The sequence below is a fragment of the Microcaecilia unicolor genome, chromosome 4 (assembly GCF_901765095.1).
Source record: "Microcaecilia unicolor chromosome 4, aMicUni1.1, whole genome shotgun sequence".
Lineage (NCBI taxonomy): Eukaryota > Metazoa > Chordata > Amphibia > Gymnophiona > Siphonopidae > Microcaecilia > Microcaecilia unicolor.
In genome coordinates, this window is record NC_044034.1 from 140,205,014 (window position 1) to 140,223,529 (window position 18,516).

At 41.8% G+C, this 18,516-nt stretch overlaps 1 protein-coding gene across 1 annotated transcript in view; it reads left to right on the forward strand.

Moving 5' to 3' along the window:
• CCDC73 (coiled-coil domain containing 73) overlaps positions 1-18,516 on the forward strand; it is a 98,114-nt gene that overhangs the window by 50,804 nt on the left and 28,794 nt on the right. Inside the window, exons 5-7 of the mRNA XM_030202428.1 lie at positions 4,050-4,178; positions 11,733-11,792; positions 17,791-17,895. Coding sequence (XP_030058288.1) covers positions 4,050-4,178; positions 11,733-11,792; positions 17,791-17,895 — 294 coding nt within the window. The remainder of the gene's footprint in view (positions 1-4,049; positions 4,179-11,732; positions 11,793-17,790; positions 17,896-18,516) is intronic.

The following is an 18,516-nucleotide window of genomic DNA, read 5'->3' on the forward strand; positions in this document are numbered from 1 at the left end:
ACTGTAGCCTTTCTACATCTCGAGAACAAGTTTCAGACATAAGTGCAGGTGAGATGTGCTGTCATAATATTTCTTGAACTCTGTGCTTATCCTTTTGTTCCCCTTGTCCAGGGTCTGTGACCTTCCAATATCCTGCTAGAAATATGAGATTATGGTCTGTCAGGTCCCACGGAAAGGTTGTCTCTCAGTGAGGCTCATGCCCTTTATTCAAAGGATGCCATTGCTTCTGCCTCAGGGGCTATTTGGTCTGCCCAGGCACAATAAGGATTACAGGTATCATGTATGGGTGATTCTGCAAACAAGATATTTATCAATGCATTGAGCCTTGTGGTACGTGGTACACTTGGAACTTTTAATTCATGAGGAACAGTCCGATCCTTGACAAACTGACTCGTACCTAGATAATACACAACCTGCACATTAAGCAAGATGGTCTAATTAATGGTATCAAATGGATCTGGAATATCAAGAGTAATCATTATGAGACCCTTCTACTAAGTTTTCCACATGCTGAGGCCACATTTAGCATGGCTGTAAAATGGCCTCATTTTCCATTTGTGCAATAAGGGCCATGCACTAATTGGCCCATTAACATGTGGCCATTAGTGTGTGTGCCCTTAATTACACCTATTATCTAGGCAGTGAGGGCTCACTTACTAATCACATGCTAATTGATTAGCACGCAGCAATGTAGCTGCACTAGCTTAGTAGCGCTGGGCATGCCTACTCTCCATTCCCAAACTTGCCCCCAGTCCTAAAAAATAAAATTTATTTTGTAGCACGTGAGAAGTACAAACAGATGCCAGAATTACTGCAGGACACCTGAGCTCACCCCATGGTAGCGGTTTTTAACCTGTAGTAAGCACAAGTTAGTGCTTACCATAGCTTAGTAAAAGGGCCTCTAAATGATGAAGTCCATGATCAAATCCTTCCTTAACTGAGATAAAGTAGAAAGTAAAAGTGTTTCTGTCTCATATTTAGGGTGAAAACTAAATTGATAATGATCAAGAACCTTCTTTCAGTCTACAAAATCTTGCAATTGTATTAATGCAAACTTTTCAATCACTTTTGACAAAAAGGGAAGGAAAAAATCAAATTGCTTGCTATACTTGATTCCTTTGAGCAATGGGCAAACAAGATTGTTTTAATGAGTAAGGATCTGTTCACTCTCCAAAAGATGTATTAACTGGAACTCTATACCAAAGGCAACGAGAAGCATCACAAACTATCTTTAATTTAGAAAAGAACTGAAGACCTACTTCAAAACATTCTATAGCTAACCACATAAGCTACCGAATTCCAACCACTTTAAATCACATCTCGTCTAAAATGACATGGTCAAACACATAAGCTTGACTGCTAAAATCAATTGTAACTACGCTAAAGTGTAATCTGCAAAATGTAAGCCACTTTGAACTGAAACTTGTTTTTGGATAACAGTAGATACAAGTATAAATAAATAAACTATAATCAACAATGGGGTAGTAAGCTCATCAATGTAAAGATTTCATGAAGAGATGTAGAGCACAAATGTAAAAGACCAGAAGTGCTATTCAATGAAGAAATCGCTTCTAATACTTGTTGAGATGATACAAGAGGAAAAGTATCCCACAACACAATAACAGAGGAATGTGATCCATCAACCTTTGGTAAAGTAATAGAATTAAAATAATCAAATTGTGAAAATTTATTTTGAAATACATTAGCAAATTGCTGGCATGAAACCACAGTTGTTCATAACATTGAAGAGGATGACTTATCAGATCTCAAGATTCTAGCCAAGGTAAAAATATCTTTGATGACTTAGACAATCAGCATTTTGACATCATATGGTTACTACAGGTAGAGATTGTCTATTACACTTTAAAGAAATATAATAAGTGAGAATAACATGATCTGACAAATGTACTACTTCCTTAGTGATTTTTGGGTCCCCACTATGAAGAAATGATTCACCCATAAAAATCAATTCAAGGGTATGGCTTAATAAATGAGTGGGGTCTGATACTAATTGATGTCAGCTTATCAAAGACAGAGCATTAATAAACTCTGCACCATCAGAATTGCTCTCACCAAATCGACATGTAGATTAAAAACTCCCACAATGATTGTATTCTCAGCTAACAATCCTAGAGATAATAGAACTTTTATAATAATTATTTACAAAATATATTATTTACAAAATTTATGTCCTACAGTATCTAAAAGTCTAAGCGGCTTATAACAGACATTGAGAGGCATTTTTGATATGATTTCTAAATCTGACTTTGGATGTTTTGCGGAGTAAACAAAAATCTAGTAGCGAACATGACCATTTTTGAGCCTGAAAAACATCTTATCTTTTTTTTTTTAAATGGCCATTTGCTAGATGTTGTGCTCAGTGTGCATACTTTTTTGGATCATTTTTGAAAAATAATGTCCAAATGAAAAACACACAAAATCAAGTCATTGGGATGTAGGAGGAACCAGCATTACTGGTCACACAGACATCCCAACAAAGCAGTGGGGCACCCTAGGAGGCACTGCAGTGGACTTCACATAAAAGCTCCCAGGTAACCATCTCACTGCTACCCCCTTATATTATATGGTGAGCCCTCCAAAGCCCACAAAAAACCTACTGTACCCAACTGTACATGTCTTCAATAGCCCTTATGACTGTAAATGTTACCTATATAGCATAGCATTTATTCTTATATTCCATATATACCAAAAACTAGTTCAACATGGATCACGATTACAAGAATAGCCAGGCATAGCACAATTTGTGACATAGCATAATAATCTCCCCTCATGTGGGTACAATAGACTTTTGGTGTGCTTTGGAGGGCTCACACTTTCTACCACAAGTGTAACAGTTAGAGTGGGCTATGTGTCTGTGTGCCCTTTTCTATAGTGCACTGCACTGACCACTAGGCTACTCCAGGGACCTAGTTTCTCTAATAGGACTAGCCATTACATATGAAGCAGTCATAGAGCCTGGTATGTACTGGAAACAGAGCAGGGATGTAAGAAATAGCCAGATACACAGACAACAATCAGGCAATTGAACAGTTCTCAGATCTCCTCCAGCAACCACCAAGACAAGCACCATGCAAGGTCCAATCGAAAAGCGAGGTTGCTGGTTGTGTCAGATGATGACATTTAGATTTCTGTTCTTGATGTGCGGGGCTTTGTGGAATATGTCATAGTCATGTATACTTCAGTGCTACTTATATCCCAACATGCCTCTTTTCTAAATGTGGATATTTTGATGTGTCCATTGCATCCATATGTAAATTGTGACCATTCTAAAATTACTGTTTACACATGGATGTTGTTTCCATGTGAAAGCGCCATCAATCACTTTTGTTTTTTTGTTTGCTGTGTGTAAGAGTTAGCAAAGAATTACATTTTCTAAAATGACAAAATTCTCTTTTTTAAATGTTTGTTGCTTCACTATCAGGGAGAAGCAGCGCTATATCCAAGGAGGTTTAATTGACAACAAATGGCAGGAGCATGCTTGGCCCATTATCTGGCCAGAAGCCAGTAGGCAGAGCTTGTTGCCATATTAAATAACCCAAAACAATAGCAAATGCTTTCTAGAAATAAGGGCTGCTTATGTATGGCTTGGCGTGGACCAATATTTTGCTTTGGGTTGAGTGTATCAAAATGGAAGCTACAGCTTCAGCGTTATCATGTGATGCCATCTCCTGTCAATTAAATCTCCTTAGCTATAACAGTATCACTACTTAGACATTTTTTCTCCAATAGCACTGTAGCACCACCTCAGCTGAATAATATAACAAATTATTTGCTTAAAATCAGCATAACTAATGAGGGTGATATATATGGAAGATTAAAACATATGAACACCTTTGAAAAGGAAATTGAAAATAAGCAATGGAGAGACCAACAGGCTTACAGTTTTAATTTCAGCTGACATTTTCTGGTGCTTTCATAAATATTTCTGCAAGAACACAAGTCATTTTGGTCTATTATGAGATTAGTCTGTTTTGAATTGCAATGGTGACACTCGATTAATTATAAAATTAATGTTTTCCTGTATCAAGGAATTGAAAAAACTAACTGTAGACTTGTTAAAGTCCAAGGTCATATGTCAACAAAGGGCAGAGGCAGAAAACATCAATCTTATAGAAAAAGAACAGCAGCTGCAAGAGCTACAACAAAAACTCCAAATGGTATTCAACTAAATGCTTATTTTCTGCACACTAGCATGTTCTTGTTTTTCTTGTTTATTATGAGAAAAAAACTACAAAAATATACATATTCACAGACAAAAATTCATGTAATGTTCATTTATTTATTATGTTTACAGTTTTTTTTGACATACTGTCTATTGCACAAGGTGCTGCTAGATTGTTTACAATTATACAAAAAAAAAGGCGAGGAAATATAAATATAGTGAAAAAGTAGGACAAGTAAGGTAGAAAAATACAGAACACTTGCAATAAGGGAAATCAGGACTGATAGAAGTAGAAATAAGGAGTTAGAAAGGGAGGAGAGGGGGTATCAGGAAAGACAAAGTGCTGTGGGCGAAGACACTGCTGTTTGGGTCATCAACTAAAGGCCTCTTGAAATAGTCAAGTCTTGGGTAGGAGTTTGAATTTTTTGAAGGATGGTTCATCATGGCTATGAGCAGGGAGGGAGTTCCATAAATGAGGTACCTGATAACAGAATGAGGTTTTGTGTGTTATGGCAAGAGAGAGGTGGAAGGGCAAGGAAACTAGCCTGAGAGGAAACCAGCCTTTCTGGAGGGCTTTTCCCATTTGTGTGTAATAAAAATCTTAGAAACAGTGAAGAACCAGATGCGAGCTAATAATTTATGATTTTTAAATTTTGCATAGTAAACTGTTGTGGTAGCCGTGTTAGTCCACTTTTAAAGGTAATAAATAGAAATAAATCAAAACAGAAAAGAAAATAAGATGATACCTTTATTATTGGTCCAATAAAAAAAGTCCAACCCCCCTGTTTACAAAGCTGTGCTAGTGGATGCTGCACCGGCAGCCTCTAGTGTGGCTTTGTAAATGGGCCCAATAAAAAAGATATCATCTAATTTTCTATGTTTTGATTTATTTCTATTTATTAAATTTTCCATATAATAATATGATTGCCCTGTATAAGATGTTGAAACAGTATATGGTAGATTTCTTGTCCTTTGACCCCCTCATCCCTCCTAATTGTTTAAAAAAGTTATTATATTCCAGTTTTTGTTAAGAATATTTCTGGGGGACAGATTGAGGAAGTATTGAAAGTAAATCTGACCGCAATGCTGGAAAAGATTTGCTCATTTTCATGTTTATGTTTATCCCGATGTTTCTCGAAAGACACAGTTGATCAAGTGAGAATTTCTTAAATTATGATCAAGAGCTTTGGCTCTTGGTATGACTTTTTTCTTGAAGTTTCCTAGGCATTGCCAGGTGAAATTTCAAGGGAAGTAATATATGTTCTTAGATCCCCTGCAGCTAGATAATCTTTTGCAGACTCAAGAAGCTAAGGAGTTTTTACAATGCAGCGCTAGCATTTTTAACTCGTGCTAAAAATCAGTTGGCGCTAAACGCTGAGGCGCCCATAGGAATATAATGGATGTCTCAGCATTTAGCGCCAGCTGATTTGTAGCACAAGCTAAAATAGCTAGCACTGCTTTATAAAAGATCCCCTACAAGAGTTAATGCAACTTCTGTTTAGAATTTGTAATATATTTTTTATTGGGTGAAAGACTGGGCTTAGATTTGCCTCCCCTTTTACAAAGTAGCACCGTAATGCTGACATAGCCCATTCATTTTAAATGGGCTGTATCAACTTTACCGCACTGGCAGCCGTTACCGTGGCTTTGTAAAAGGGGGGAAGGGGTTAGTTAGGGTACATATGTGAATAGTTCATGACTATTATTGGATTTCTTTTTTTATTTATTGCTTTTTGTCCTACCTTTTGACAGGATTAAGTGTTATATCTCTCTTTCCATTTTTCTTTTTTTTTTTCAATGATTGAATAGTGTTGTATTACATTTTTCTTCTTTTCCTTTTTTATATTGCCAGTTGTATTTCTCTCAGAACATTGTCTTTAATGTAAATATGCAATTCTCTATAAAAATAAAATTAAAAAATCTTAGAAAAGGAGGCTCCACTCACCTAAATTTAAGGTTCAAATTATATTAGGTTGGTATGCTGTTTTCCTTGAACCAGTGGCGTAGCCAGACCTGATATTTTGGCTGGGCCCAGAGCTAATATGGGTGGGCACTATATATATATATTACCCACCCATATTACCTAGGGCAATGAGGAGCCCATCCCAACCCAGAAATTCCCCAACAATAAATTTTAATAGTGACCACCAGCTCCAGGCAGGCAGCAGGCCCCAGCTAGCTCAATTTAATAAAAATTACACAGCACACATCACACAATGTTAAAAATCATGATGAAAAAAAAGTATTTAAATTTTTATTACCGGCTCGCCTCAAAATAATGTCGAATCATGAAGAAGAACCTTCCAGGGCCAGGCTCATGCTCCTCACCTCCGCTCCGCAACCCTCCTGTAAAATGTGCACTGCATGGCGTGCACTTGGTGGTGGTGGTGGGCTGGACTGGAGTCCTGGACAGGCAGTTGAGCGGGAGCCGCCATTCATTCCAGGCAGCTCCGCGCTCCGGAACTTTCATCCGATCTTACTATCCATTTTAATTTCCCTCTTTTTACTTCATCTACCTATCCCTTTTCATTTTTTCCTCACTTTTGTTCTCCTTCCTGTTATTCTGCAGTCTTTCATTAACTCTATCCTCTCCCCCTTTCTCTCCCCATCCTTTCAGTGTCTCTCCCTCTCTCTGAATCCAGCGTCTCCTCTTTCTCTCTCTAACCTTCCATCCAGCATCTTCCCTCTTTCTCTCCTACCCTTCCATCCAGTGTCATCCCTCATTCTCTCTCCATCCTTCCACCTATTACCCTCTCCCAATCCTTCCATCCATTGTCTCCATCTATCTTCCCTTCCTTCTAGACAGTTATCTCTCTACCCTTTTCCATTCAGCATGTCCTTTCTCTCCCCACCATCCTACCAGTGGCTTTCCTCTTTCTCTTCCTACCCTTCCATCCAGCGTCTTCCCTCTTTCTGCTCCCTCCTTCCAGCATTTCCCTCTTTCTCTCTCCTTTCATCCAGCATTTCTCCATTTGACCAGCTAAGGTCTCCCCCAGTTTATCTCCAGCAGCTTCTCTTTCTCCTGCCATTTTCCATGTCCCCTTCTTCTCTCCCCCATCTTTCTACTCATCTGTCTCTCTCTCTGTACCCCTCTTCCATCTAGCATCTTCCCTCTTTCTGCCCCTCCTTCTAGCATTTTTCCTCTTTCACCCTCCTTTCATCCAGCATTTCTCCTCTTTGTCTCTCCATCTGACCAGTCAGGGTATCCCCCTTGTTCCCCTTCCTTCTCCCCAGCAGCCTGTCTCTCCCCTGCTCTTTTCCATGTCCCCTCTTTCTTTCTCTCCCTATCTCTCTCTGGCTCTCCCCTGCTCTTTTCCATGTCCCCTCTTTCTCTCCCCATCTCTCTCTCTGGCTCTCCCCTCTTTCTCTCCCCTGCTCTTTTCCATGTTCTCTCCCCATCTCTCTCTCTCTTGCTCCCCCCTGTTCTTTTCCACGCCCCCTCTCTCCCCATCTCTCGCTCTCTCTGTACTTTCCAGCGTCCTCTTCTTTTTTTCTCTCCCCTCTGCTCTCTCGGACACCCTTCCCCTACCAGCCACGTTTCCTCTCTCACTCTGGCCCTCTGCAGCAGCAGCAGCAGTGTCAAGACAAGAAGAAAAACAAGTGCGGGGCCGCCCGCAGCAGCCTTCAGTCATGCACTGTCAGCTCTCCCCTCCTCTGCCCCCGCTGACGTCAATTTCTCGTTCCGGGAGCAGAGGACAGGCAGAGCCGACAGCGCATACCTGCAGCGGCGCGGCCCCGCGCTTGTTTTTCTTCTTTTGCTGGCTGAACTGAAGTGGCGGCTCAGCGAAGCGCATCTGACGCGCAGCGGCGTGACTATGACCAGCGTCGTCGAACGAGGCATGCGGAGCGCAGCGCTGCTTCAAATTTCAGCGCTCCGGAACGGTGGGGATGTGGGATCATGGATGGGCAGGCCTGGAGGGAAAGTGGCTGGGCCCAGGCCCGTCCAGGCCCGCCCGTGGCTACGCCCCTGCCTTGAACAAAGTTCAACAGTTTATAGCAATGTTATCACCAATGATACAATTTTTGTTAGCATATTTTGAGATTATTTCCCTGACCACCTTTGAGAATTCAGAGGAACTGAGAGAAGGAGTTTTTAAACAAAACTTTATGGGACTCTTTTACAAAGTGTCGGCAAGCCCAATGTGGTCTTACTGAACGCTAAATTGGGACTACCACTGGCTCAATGCAGCTGCTGGTGGTAGTTCCACCCCAAGTGCGTGCCATTTCCAGGGGAAAAAGAAAAGCCCCAGAAATGGCATCTGTAGCAGTAACTCAGTAGTAATCGGGCATCGCCATGCCCTGCCCGGTTACAGCCAGGTTACCACAGGAGCCCTTATCGTCACCTCAGTAGGTGGCGGTAAGGGCTTCCCATCGCATGGCCACATGGTAAGAGTTCTCTTACTTCACTACCATGTTTGTCTGGAGGCTTTTTACCTGCTGCGGTAAAAAGGGCCCTGGCATGTGAGAAAAACGGACCCCGCTGCTAGCGCAAGTCCCTTTTTCCTGCAGCTTGGTAAAAGGACCCCTATCCTGTTTATAATCGAACGAGAAAAACGCCCAAGTTCCGACCTAAATCGGGAGATGGATGTTTATCTCACAAAAACGAATAACGCGGTATAATCGAAAGCCGAACTTGGACGTTTTCAACTGCACTCCATCGCGGAAGCGTACAAAGTTGATGGGGGCGTGTCGGAGGCGTGGTGAAGGCGGGACTGGAGCATGGTTATCACCCGAACAGAGATGGGCGCCTTTCGCCGATAATGGAAAAAAAGTATGCGTTTGTAGGTAGAATTTAGGGCACTTTTCCTGGACCCTGTTTTTTCACGAATAAGGCCCCAAAAAGTGCCCTAAATGACCAGATTACCCCCAGATGGAATCGGGGATGACCTCCCCTGACTCCCCCAGTGGTCACTAACCCCCTCCCACCACAAAAAAATGATGTTTCACAACTTTTTATTTTCACCATCAAATGTCATACCCACCTCCCTGGCAGCAGTATGCAGGTCCCTGGAGCAGTTGTTAGGGGGTGCAGTGGACTTCAGGCAGGTGGACCCAGGCCCATCCCCCCCTACCTGTTACAAATGTGTTGCTTAATGCTTATTAGTCGTCCAACCCCCCCAAACCCACTGTACCCACATGTAGGTGCCCCCCTTCACCCCTTAGGGCTATAGTAATGGTGTAGACTTGTGGGCAGTGGGTTTTGAGGGGGATTTGGGGGGCTCAACACAAGGGAAGGGTGCTATGCACCTGGGAGCTCTTTTACCTTTTTTTTTGTTTTTGTAAAAGTGCCCCCTAGGGTGCCCTGGCATGTGAGGGGGACCAGTGCACTACGAATCCTGGCCCCTCCCACGAACAAATGCCTTGGATTTATTCGTTTTTGAGCTGGGCGCTTTCATTTTCCATTATCGCTGAAAAACAAAAACGCCCAGCTCACAAATTGTCGAATAAAACATGCATGTCTGTTTTTTGCGAAAATACGGTTCGGTCAGCCCCTTCACGGACCCGTTCTCGGAGATAAACGCCCATGGAGATAGACGTTTTCGTTCGATTATGCCCCTCCATGTATCTTGGGAAAATCAAATAAACTTCTTTTACACAGCCTCTGTTATAATCACATATACATGAATTTCAGGATGCATAACTAGCATTGTCTTTTCTCCAAATCATAGTAGTTGCATAGACTTAAATAAAGCTCAAACAGTAGAAAATATATAGGTGTCTGAAGGGTAATGGAAGCAAATTAAAGGTGTGCATGTGTTTAGGTAAATTTTTTATTTGCAGGCATGTCCGTGAGTGGAATGGAAAGCAGTAATGGAATGTGTATTTACTTATTTTAGAAGCTATACCCCTAGGACTGCCTATATGCAATACACATACACGTAACTACATACTATCTTCTTGCTGTACATATTTATACACGCCTATACCACTGTATGGTTTTATAGAAGGTCTTTTCTGCATGCACAGCATGTATAACTAGCTTTATTTGCAGAAGAACATTTACAAAATTAACCCTAAATGTCACTGTCTATAAATTTCAAATGATGCATTTTACATTTTGTACTACAGCATAGCACTATATTAAACCAAGAAATACTGCAGTGCTGCCCCACCAGTAGAAGACCATACACACAACAATCAGTAGCAAACTGTACAGTTCAGTCTTTAGGGGACCAATATTCAGATCGCGGGAGGCAGCCTGGTTGTGAAGGTCACATGCTGGAGCTGCTAGAACTTCTCTAGGTTCCCTTAACTACCTAATAAAATCATATTTACAGAACAACATAAGGGGCCCTTTTTTTTAAGCCACGGGAGGCTCTACACATGTGCAGCACACGCCCAAATGAGACTACCGCCAGGCCAGCATGCCCTTCTGGTGGTAATTTCAGATTTGGTGTGCGCCCATAATACATGGATGATTTATTTATTTATTTCCTCCTACGTGCTCCAATTCCGGCAGTAATCTGCAGTTGGCATGCACCAACCGGTCACCACGCTTGTAGCATGTGAGCCTTTACCGCTAGATTAATGGGTGGTGGTAAGGGCTCAGGCCGGTTTTTGGCACATGCTGGTTTCATTTTAACCACAGGTCCTTTTCCTGTCCCATTAAAAAAAGCTGTTTTTTGTAGATGTGGTAAAAACTGGCCCGGCATGCGCCCAATACACACGCCTACACTACCGCAGGCCACTTTTTACCGCTGCTTAGTAAGAGGGCCCCTTAGTGTTGCCATATTGAGACAGACTGAAGGTCCATCAAGCTCAGTATCCTGATTCCAACAGTGGCCAATCCCAGAAGAGTAAAACACATTATGTGCTGCTTATTCTAGAAATAAATAGTGGATTTTCCCAAGTCCATCTTAATAATGGCTTATGGATTTTTTTTCCAGAAAATTAGCCAGACCTTTTTAAACCCTGCTAAGCTAACTGCTTCTACCACATTTTCTGTTAACGAATTCCAAAGTTTAATTACACGTTGAATGAAGAAATATTTTCTCCAGTTTGTTTTAAATTTACTACTTAGTAGTTTCATTGAATGCCTCCTAGTCCTACTATTTTTGGAAAGAGTAAACAAGCAATTTGCATTTACCTATTCCACTCCACTCAGTATTTTATAGACCTCTATCATATCTCCCCTCAGCTGTCTCTTCTCTAAGCTAAAGAGCCCTAGTCACTTTGGCCTTTCCTCATATGAAATCATTCCATCCCCCATTTTCGTTGCCCTTCTCTGTGCCTTTTCTAATTCTGCTATGTATTTTTTTGAGATGCAGTGACCAGAATTGCACACAGCATTTGAGGAGCGGTCGCACCATGGAGTGATACAGAGGCATTATAACATGCTCATTTTTGTTTTCCAGTCCTTTTCTGTTAATTCCTAACATTTTTTGTACCAAGTTGCCCATCTCATTTAGAGATACATAACTAATGTACAATTTTAAAATTCAGTTGCAGGTTGCAGATATTACAAAATGGTTTATAGAATGATAGCAATTCAATAATGCATCAATACAGCATAGTGATTTTGTTTCTCATTATTTAAACTTTTGTCCAGGAGAATGAAATAAATAAAATGCTTAATGAAGAAAACATACATATTAAAGGAGAAAAACAGGTAAAAGCTACCTTATAATGTATTCACTAAGGGCCTCTTTTGTCATTCTGTGCTAGTGGTTCCCGCGTGGCAATGCAGACGAAGCCCTTCAAAGTGAATGGGTTTTGTTGGCATTACCGTGCCAGGATTTGAACTATGCAAATATTATGCCACAGATAACTGTTTCTGCCAGCCATGTAAGCATGATCCACAGTGTTGAAGGCTGGTGAGATATAGGGATGGGTTGTCTTTTAGTGGATGAAAATGAGCAGAAATACATGATATTTTGTGTTTTGTTGTTCGCTGATAATAATGTGGATTTTGTGGAAAGAGGGCACATTGGAGACCACACCTTCAAAAAGATATAAACAGGGTAGAGTCTGTCCAGAGCGCGGCTACTAAAATGGTCAGTGGTCTTCATCATAAAGCATATGGGGACAGACTTAAAGATCTCAATTTGTATACTTTGGAAGAAAGGCAGACAATGGGAGATATGATAGAGACATTTAAATACCTATATGGCATAAATGCACAGGAGATGATTCTCTTTCAGTTGAAAGGAAGATCTGGAACAAGGGGGCTTAGGATGAAGGTGAATGGGGATAGACTCAGAAGTAACCTAAGGAAATACTTCTTCACAGAAAGGGTGGTGAATTTGTGGAATGGTTGTCTGGTGGAAGTGGTGGAGATAAAAACAGTATCTGAATTCAAGAGAGCTTGGGACAAGTACACAGGATTTCTAAGGGAGTGATACGGAGAGTAGATGGCAAGGATGGGCAGATTAGATAGGTCATATGGAGGGGCATTTTCAAAAGAAACGTCCAAGTTGCGATTTGGACATCTTTGCAAAACATCAAAATCCAGGAGTGGGGAAACCCGTATTTTCGAAACAAGATGGACATCCATCTTTCGTTTCGAAAATATTGTCAGAGACGTCCAAATCCTTAAATTTGGACTTCCCTAGATTGGACATCCTTGGATCTAGACGTTTCTGACTTTCGGCAATTTTCGAAACCAAAGACATCCATGTCAACAACGTCCAAATGCAAGCAATTTGGACGTGGGAGGAGCCAGCATTTGTAGTGCACTGGTCCGCCTGACATTCCAGGACACCAACCGGGCACCCTAGGGGGCACTGCAATGGACTTCATAATGCTCTCAGGAACATAGCTCTCTTATCTTGTGTGCTGAGCCCCCCAAAACCTACTACCCACAACTGTACACCACTACCATAGCCCTTACGGGTGAAGGGGGGCATCTATATATGGGTACAGTGGGCTTGTGGTGGGCTTTGTAGAGCTCACTGTTTCCTCCACAAATGTAACAGGTAGGGGGGTATGAGTCTGGGTCCGCCTGTCTGAAGTGCACTGCAGTACCCACTAAAACTGCTAATGGGACCTTCATGCGCTGTCATGGACCTGAGTATGACACCTGAGGCTGGCATGAAATATTTTTAAAGATGTTTTTTGAGGGTGGGAGGGGGTTAGTGACCACTGGGGGAGTATTGGGAGGTCATCCTCGATTCCCTTCAGTGGTCATTTCAGGCAACTTTTTGTGCCTTATTCGTAATAAAAACATGTCCGGGTGAAAACGTCCAAGTGTTTGTCAGGGACGTCCTTGTTTTTTTCGATTATGGGTCAAAGAAGTCCAAGTGTTAGGCACACCGAAGTCCCACCTTCACTATGCCTCCGACATGCCCCCTTGAAATTTGGATGTCCTTGCGATGGACTGCCGATTTGGACGTCTCTGTGAGAAGGACGTCCATCTTCCATTTTATGTCGAAAGATGGATGTCCATCTCTTTCGAAAATGAGCCCAATGGTCTTTATCTGCCTGCACTTTTCTCTGTTTCTATATTTAGAAAGAAATTCCTGTAAATGAAACATGAATTGGCACAAAATAAACATTTTCTATCTGTCCATCTCTACTGAAAAAACATATCCTCCGGCAGCGAGTTCCAAGAGCTTAACTATTTGACTGAAAAAATATTTTTTCCTGTTTGTTTTAAAAGTATTTCCATGTAACTTCATTGAGTGTCCCCTAGTCTTTGTACTTTTTGAAAGAGTAAAAAATCAATTCATTTCTACTTGTTCAATACCACTCAGGATTTTGTAGACCTGAATGATGTCTTCCCTCAGTCATCTCTTTTCCAAGCTGAAGAGCCCTAACCTCTTTAGCCTTTCCTTATACTGGTGGAGTTCCATCCTCTTTATCATTTTGGTCACCATTTTTCTGGGCACCCTTCTTATGATTCAAGAAAATGATTGGTTATGCTCTCTGGACTTAAAGGATGCCTATACCCACATTTTGATACTTCCCAGTCACAGGAAGTATCTCAGATTTTGAATAGAAATATCCATTACCAGTATCATCTACTGCCATTTGGCTTTGCGTCAGCTCCCAGGGTCTTCACCAAATGTCTAGCGGTAATAGCAGTGTATCTATGCAGGCTGGGAATGTATGTGCTTTCCTATCTGGACAATTGGCTGGTCAAGAACACATCATAGAATACAGAAGTAAAATTTTCTACATTGCTGGATCAGCTTATTGGAATAAACTGCCTTTGCGAATGCGGAATATTATATACTTTAAGGAATTAAAAAAAGCTTAAAACATTATTTTTCATGAAAGCCTACAGCTGGGGTAGTGCATGACATTGTAATATTTGCTTCAGGACTTTGTTAAATATTTTGAAGAGTCTTTTGTTGTTATTTTATTTGTTTTATATTGTGTATGTAATTATGTAATTCACTGGAACGATGGGTGAAGCAGAATAAAAAGTTAATAAATAAATAAATCATAGGACGGGGATCAGAGTAAATGTGCCTAACTATTTGGGTGTTGGAGTTACTAGGGTTCATCATAAACTACCCCAAGTCTCACCTTCTTCCTGTACAGCAATTGGAATATATAGGAGCCCTGCTAGATACATTGCAGGCTCAGGCTTTTCTTCCACAGCAAGAGCAGAGACTTTATTAGTGCTTGCCTCACAAGTCCGAAGCAGCAAACAAGTCACAGCTCGGCAAATGTTGAGATTGATGGGCCATATGGCCTCAAAAGTGCATGTCACGCCCATTGAATGTCTCCACTGTGGGACTATCATTCCAAATTCCACCTCCTCGGAAGGTGGCAACAATGAATGCATTCGTCCTAGGATGGGGAGCTCATGTAGATGGGCTTCACACCCAGGGGACTTGGTCTGCTCAGGAAACAGATCTCCATATCAGTCTCCTTGAGATCAGGGCCATTTGGAACACTCTAAAGGCTTTCAGAGATTGACTGCAAAACCAAATAATTCTTGTCCAAACGGACAACCAGGTTGCAATATTTTATGTAAACAAACAAGGGGATACAGAATCCTACCCCTTGTGTCAGGAAGCAGTGGGGATGTGGCAGTAGGCCCTCTTTCACAGGATCGACCTCCGAGCCACATACCTCCCAGGAAAGGATAACTGCCTGGCGGACAGACTGAGCGGGATTTTGCAACTGTATGAGTGGACTCTCAATATGGGTGCAACCTGCAAGATCTTCCGAGAGTGGGGCACCTCTTTGGTGGATCTGTTTGCCACTTATCTGAACAACAAGGTCCCTCAGTTCTGCTCCAGGCTCTGATTGCACAACAGACTAGCATCAGATGGAGTGGAGGAGTAGCCTAATAGTTAGTGCAGTGGACTTTGAGCTTGGGGAACTGGGTTCAGTTCTCACTGCAGCTCCTTGTGATTCTAGGCAAGTTACTTAACCCTCCATTATCCCAGGTACAAATAAGTACCTCTATATAATAGTTGCAAAGACCACAGAAAAGTGGTATATCAAGTCCCATTTCCATTCCCTTTCTCCTACATTGGGAGGAGGGTCTTCTGTATGCATATCTTCCATTGGCTCTCATAGAGAAGACTTTGCTGAAACTCAAGCAAGACCAGGGAACTATGATCTTTGTGTCTTACTGCTGAGGCAGATCTGGTTCTCACTTCTTCTGGAGTTATCCTCCAAAGAACCATAGAGATTGGACTGTTTTCTAACTTTCATCATGCAGAACAAGGGGCTCCGTAACTCTGTAAGGGTTCATCTTAGTGCAATTAGTGCTTATCATCACTGTATGGGAGGTAAGCCCATCTCTGTACAGCCTCTAGTTGTTCACTTCATGCAAGGTTTGTTATTGACAAAATCCCCTATCAAACCTCCAACTATGTCATGGGATCTTAATATTGTCCTCACCCAGCTGATGAAAGCTGTTTTGAGTCACTTGATTCCTGCTTGCCCTAGGATTGGAAGCATGGAGTGTTGCTACTAATTGGGTTTTTGCCAGGTACTTGTGATTTGGATTGGCCACTGTTGCAAGCAGGATACTGGGCTAGATGGATCATTGGTCTAACCCAGTATGGCTATTCTTATGACCTGGAAAGTTGTATTTCTGGTGGTGGTCACTTCAGCTCGCAGGGTCAGTGAGTTTCATGTCCTAGTAACTGACCCACCTTACATTAAGTTTCACTACAAAAGAGTAGTTCTCTGCACACATCCTATGTTCCTTCCTAAGGTAGTGTCGGAATTCCATCTTAATTAGTCAATCATTCTACCAACATTTTTCCCAAAATCACATGCCCATCCGGACAAGAGTGTACTGCATACTTTGGATTGCAAGTGAGCCTTTACCTTCTATCTGGAGCAGACTGAAGCTCCTAGACAGTCCACCCAGATTTTTGTTTCTTTTGACCCAAACAGGATGGGGCAGTGTCTTGACTCAGGCCCACCCTGTCTGGCCCTCCCAACACACTTCTAAGGTGGTCACTTCCTCTCTTCCTTCCCTGGATCCGTCCGCAGCCCAGCAACTCCCTCCCTATCTACTTCACCACAACAGCAACGCACATCTGCATTGCCTATGCTGGTCTCTGCAGGCTTCCCTCTGCCGCGTCCTGCCAGAGGAAACAGGAAGTGATATTAGTGAGTGCAGGACGAGGCAGAAGGAAGACACTTGAGACCAGCACAGGCAGCGGATGTGTGTTGCTACTGCCGCTTGCAAACATGGTGAGGTACACCAGGGAAGGGGGTTGCTGGGTCACAGCTGGGGGCAAAAATCAAATCCATGGATGGAGGAGAGGGAAAGAGATGCAGGATAAAGGTGGGGTGGTTTGGAAGGCCCACCCAAAATAACTGTGGGCCCACTTAAAATAACCGATCTTGCTATGCTACTGGGATGAGGGATAACCATCAGCAAACACACAATTTCCACTTGGCTAGCAGATTGCAATTCCTTTACATATGCCCAGGCTGGGCCAACTCTAGATGGACATGTCTAGGTTCATAATGTCAGAGCCATGGCTACGTCAGTAGCCCAATTGAGGTCAGCTTCCATAGAGGAGATTTGCAATGCTGCGACATGGTCATCTGTCCACACATTCACATCTCATTAGTGCCTTGAGCATGATACCTGAAGAGAGTGCCGGTTCAGGAAAGCAGTCCTACAATTTGTTTGGTGTCTAGAATTCAACTCCATGCCCCTAAGCCCAGATTTCTTCTGTTCTAGGCTGCACCTCCACATCTAGTATACAAATTGTTTGAGGTTGATTGAAAACAGGCCTCGACGTTTTGAGTTCCTATTCTCCTAGCATTGTTGTTTTCGATGAGCCTGGTAGCTATGGATTCCCACTTGTGACAATATGACAGCCTGCTTGTCCTCAGAGAAAGCGCAGGTGTTCTCCGAGAACAGCAGGCCAAGTATTCTAACATACCCTCCCATCTCTCCTTGGAGTTGAATTCTTTTTTTATGACTGAGGGACAAACACTTGCATATCAGATAGGAAGGCACCAGCGCATGCGCAGTGGGATACTACTAGAAAGCTCTTGATCTCCCTAGTCAGCATCTGCACTGGGCTCCGTCAGATGACATCACTGAGTTGTGAGAATACTTGGCCTGCTGTCCTTGGAGAACACCTGCTACAGGTGAGTAACTTTAGTAACTTTGCTTCACTGCAACAAAGTTCACTATGTGTAGTTACATTTTTCTTTGCTTTTTTTTTTTAAAGGAAATCATTTGTTCTCTGCAAAATGTGCAAGAGTTGCTTCAGCGCCAGACCCAAGTAACAGTCAGTGTAGAAGCTCAGTTGAATGCCCTTAAAGAAGATTATCAGGTCAGATATTTTAAATTAGATTTTCTTGTTATCTAATTCAGAAAAGAAAAATATAATTAATGATCAGAAAATGAGATTTGTATAGCATTATTAAACTGCAAAGTACGACGAAAAGGACTATTTTAGTTTGTGGCCAACTCTGTGAAATTCACTTCCATATGAAATAGGGGAGAACAACTCTTTAAGGGGGGTCTTTTACAAAGGCATGGTAGCATTTTTAGCGCACGCTAATGATTAGCATGTGCTAAATGCTATAGACGCCCACAGGAATATATGGTTGTCTCTAGTGTTTATGCTTATTTTTAGTGCGCGATAAAAACAATAGCGTGTCTTTGTAAAAGGCCCACACAGTGAATTTAAAAGGGTTTTAAAACCATGGATTTTTTGTCTATATTTTTAAAATTAATTATCCTTTTTAGAGTTTTTAACTTTAATAGGCTGGATTACCCTATTATAGATGTTATAATTATGACAGATATATGCTATAATTGTGAGACCTCTGTAATTAGATTTTATTGTGTTTTTAAACTGAATCAGAAAGTCAGGAATCTCTACCAAAGATTGTTTTAATTAAATCTTTTTTACCTTCTCCTGAGCAATATGGGGTATAACTTCTTGTTT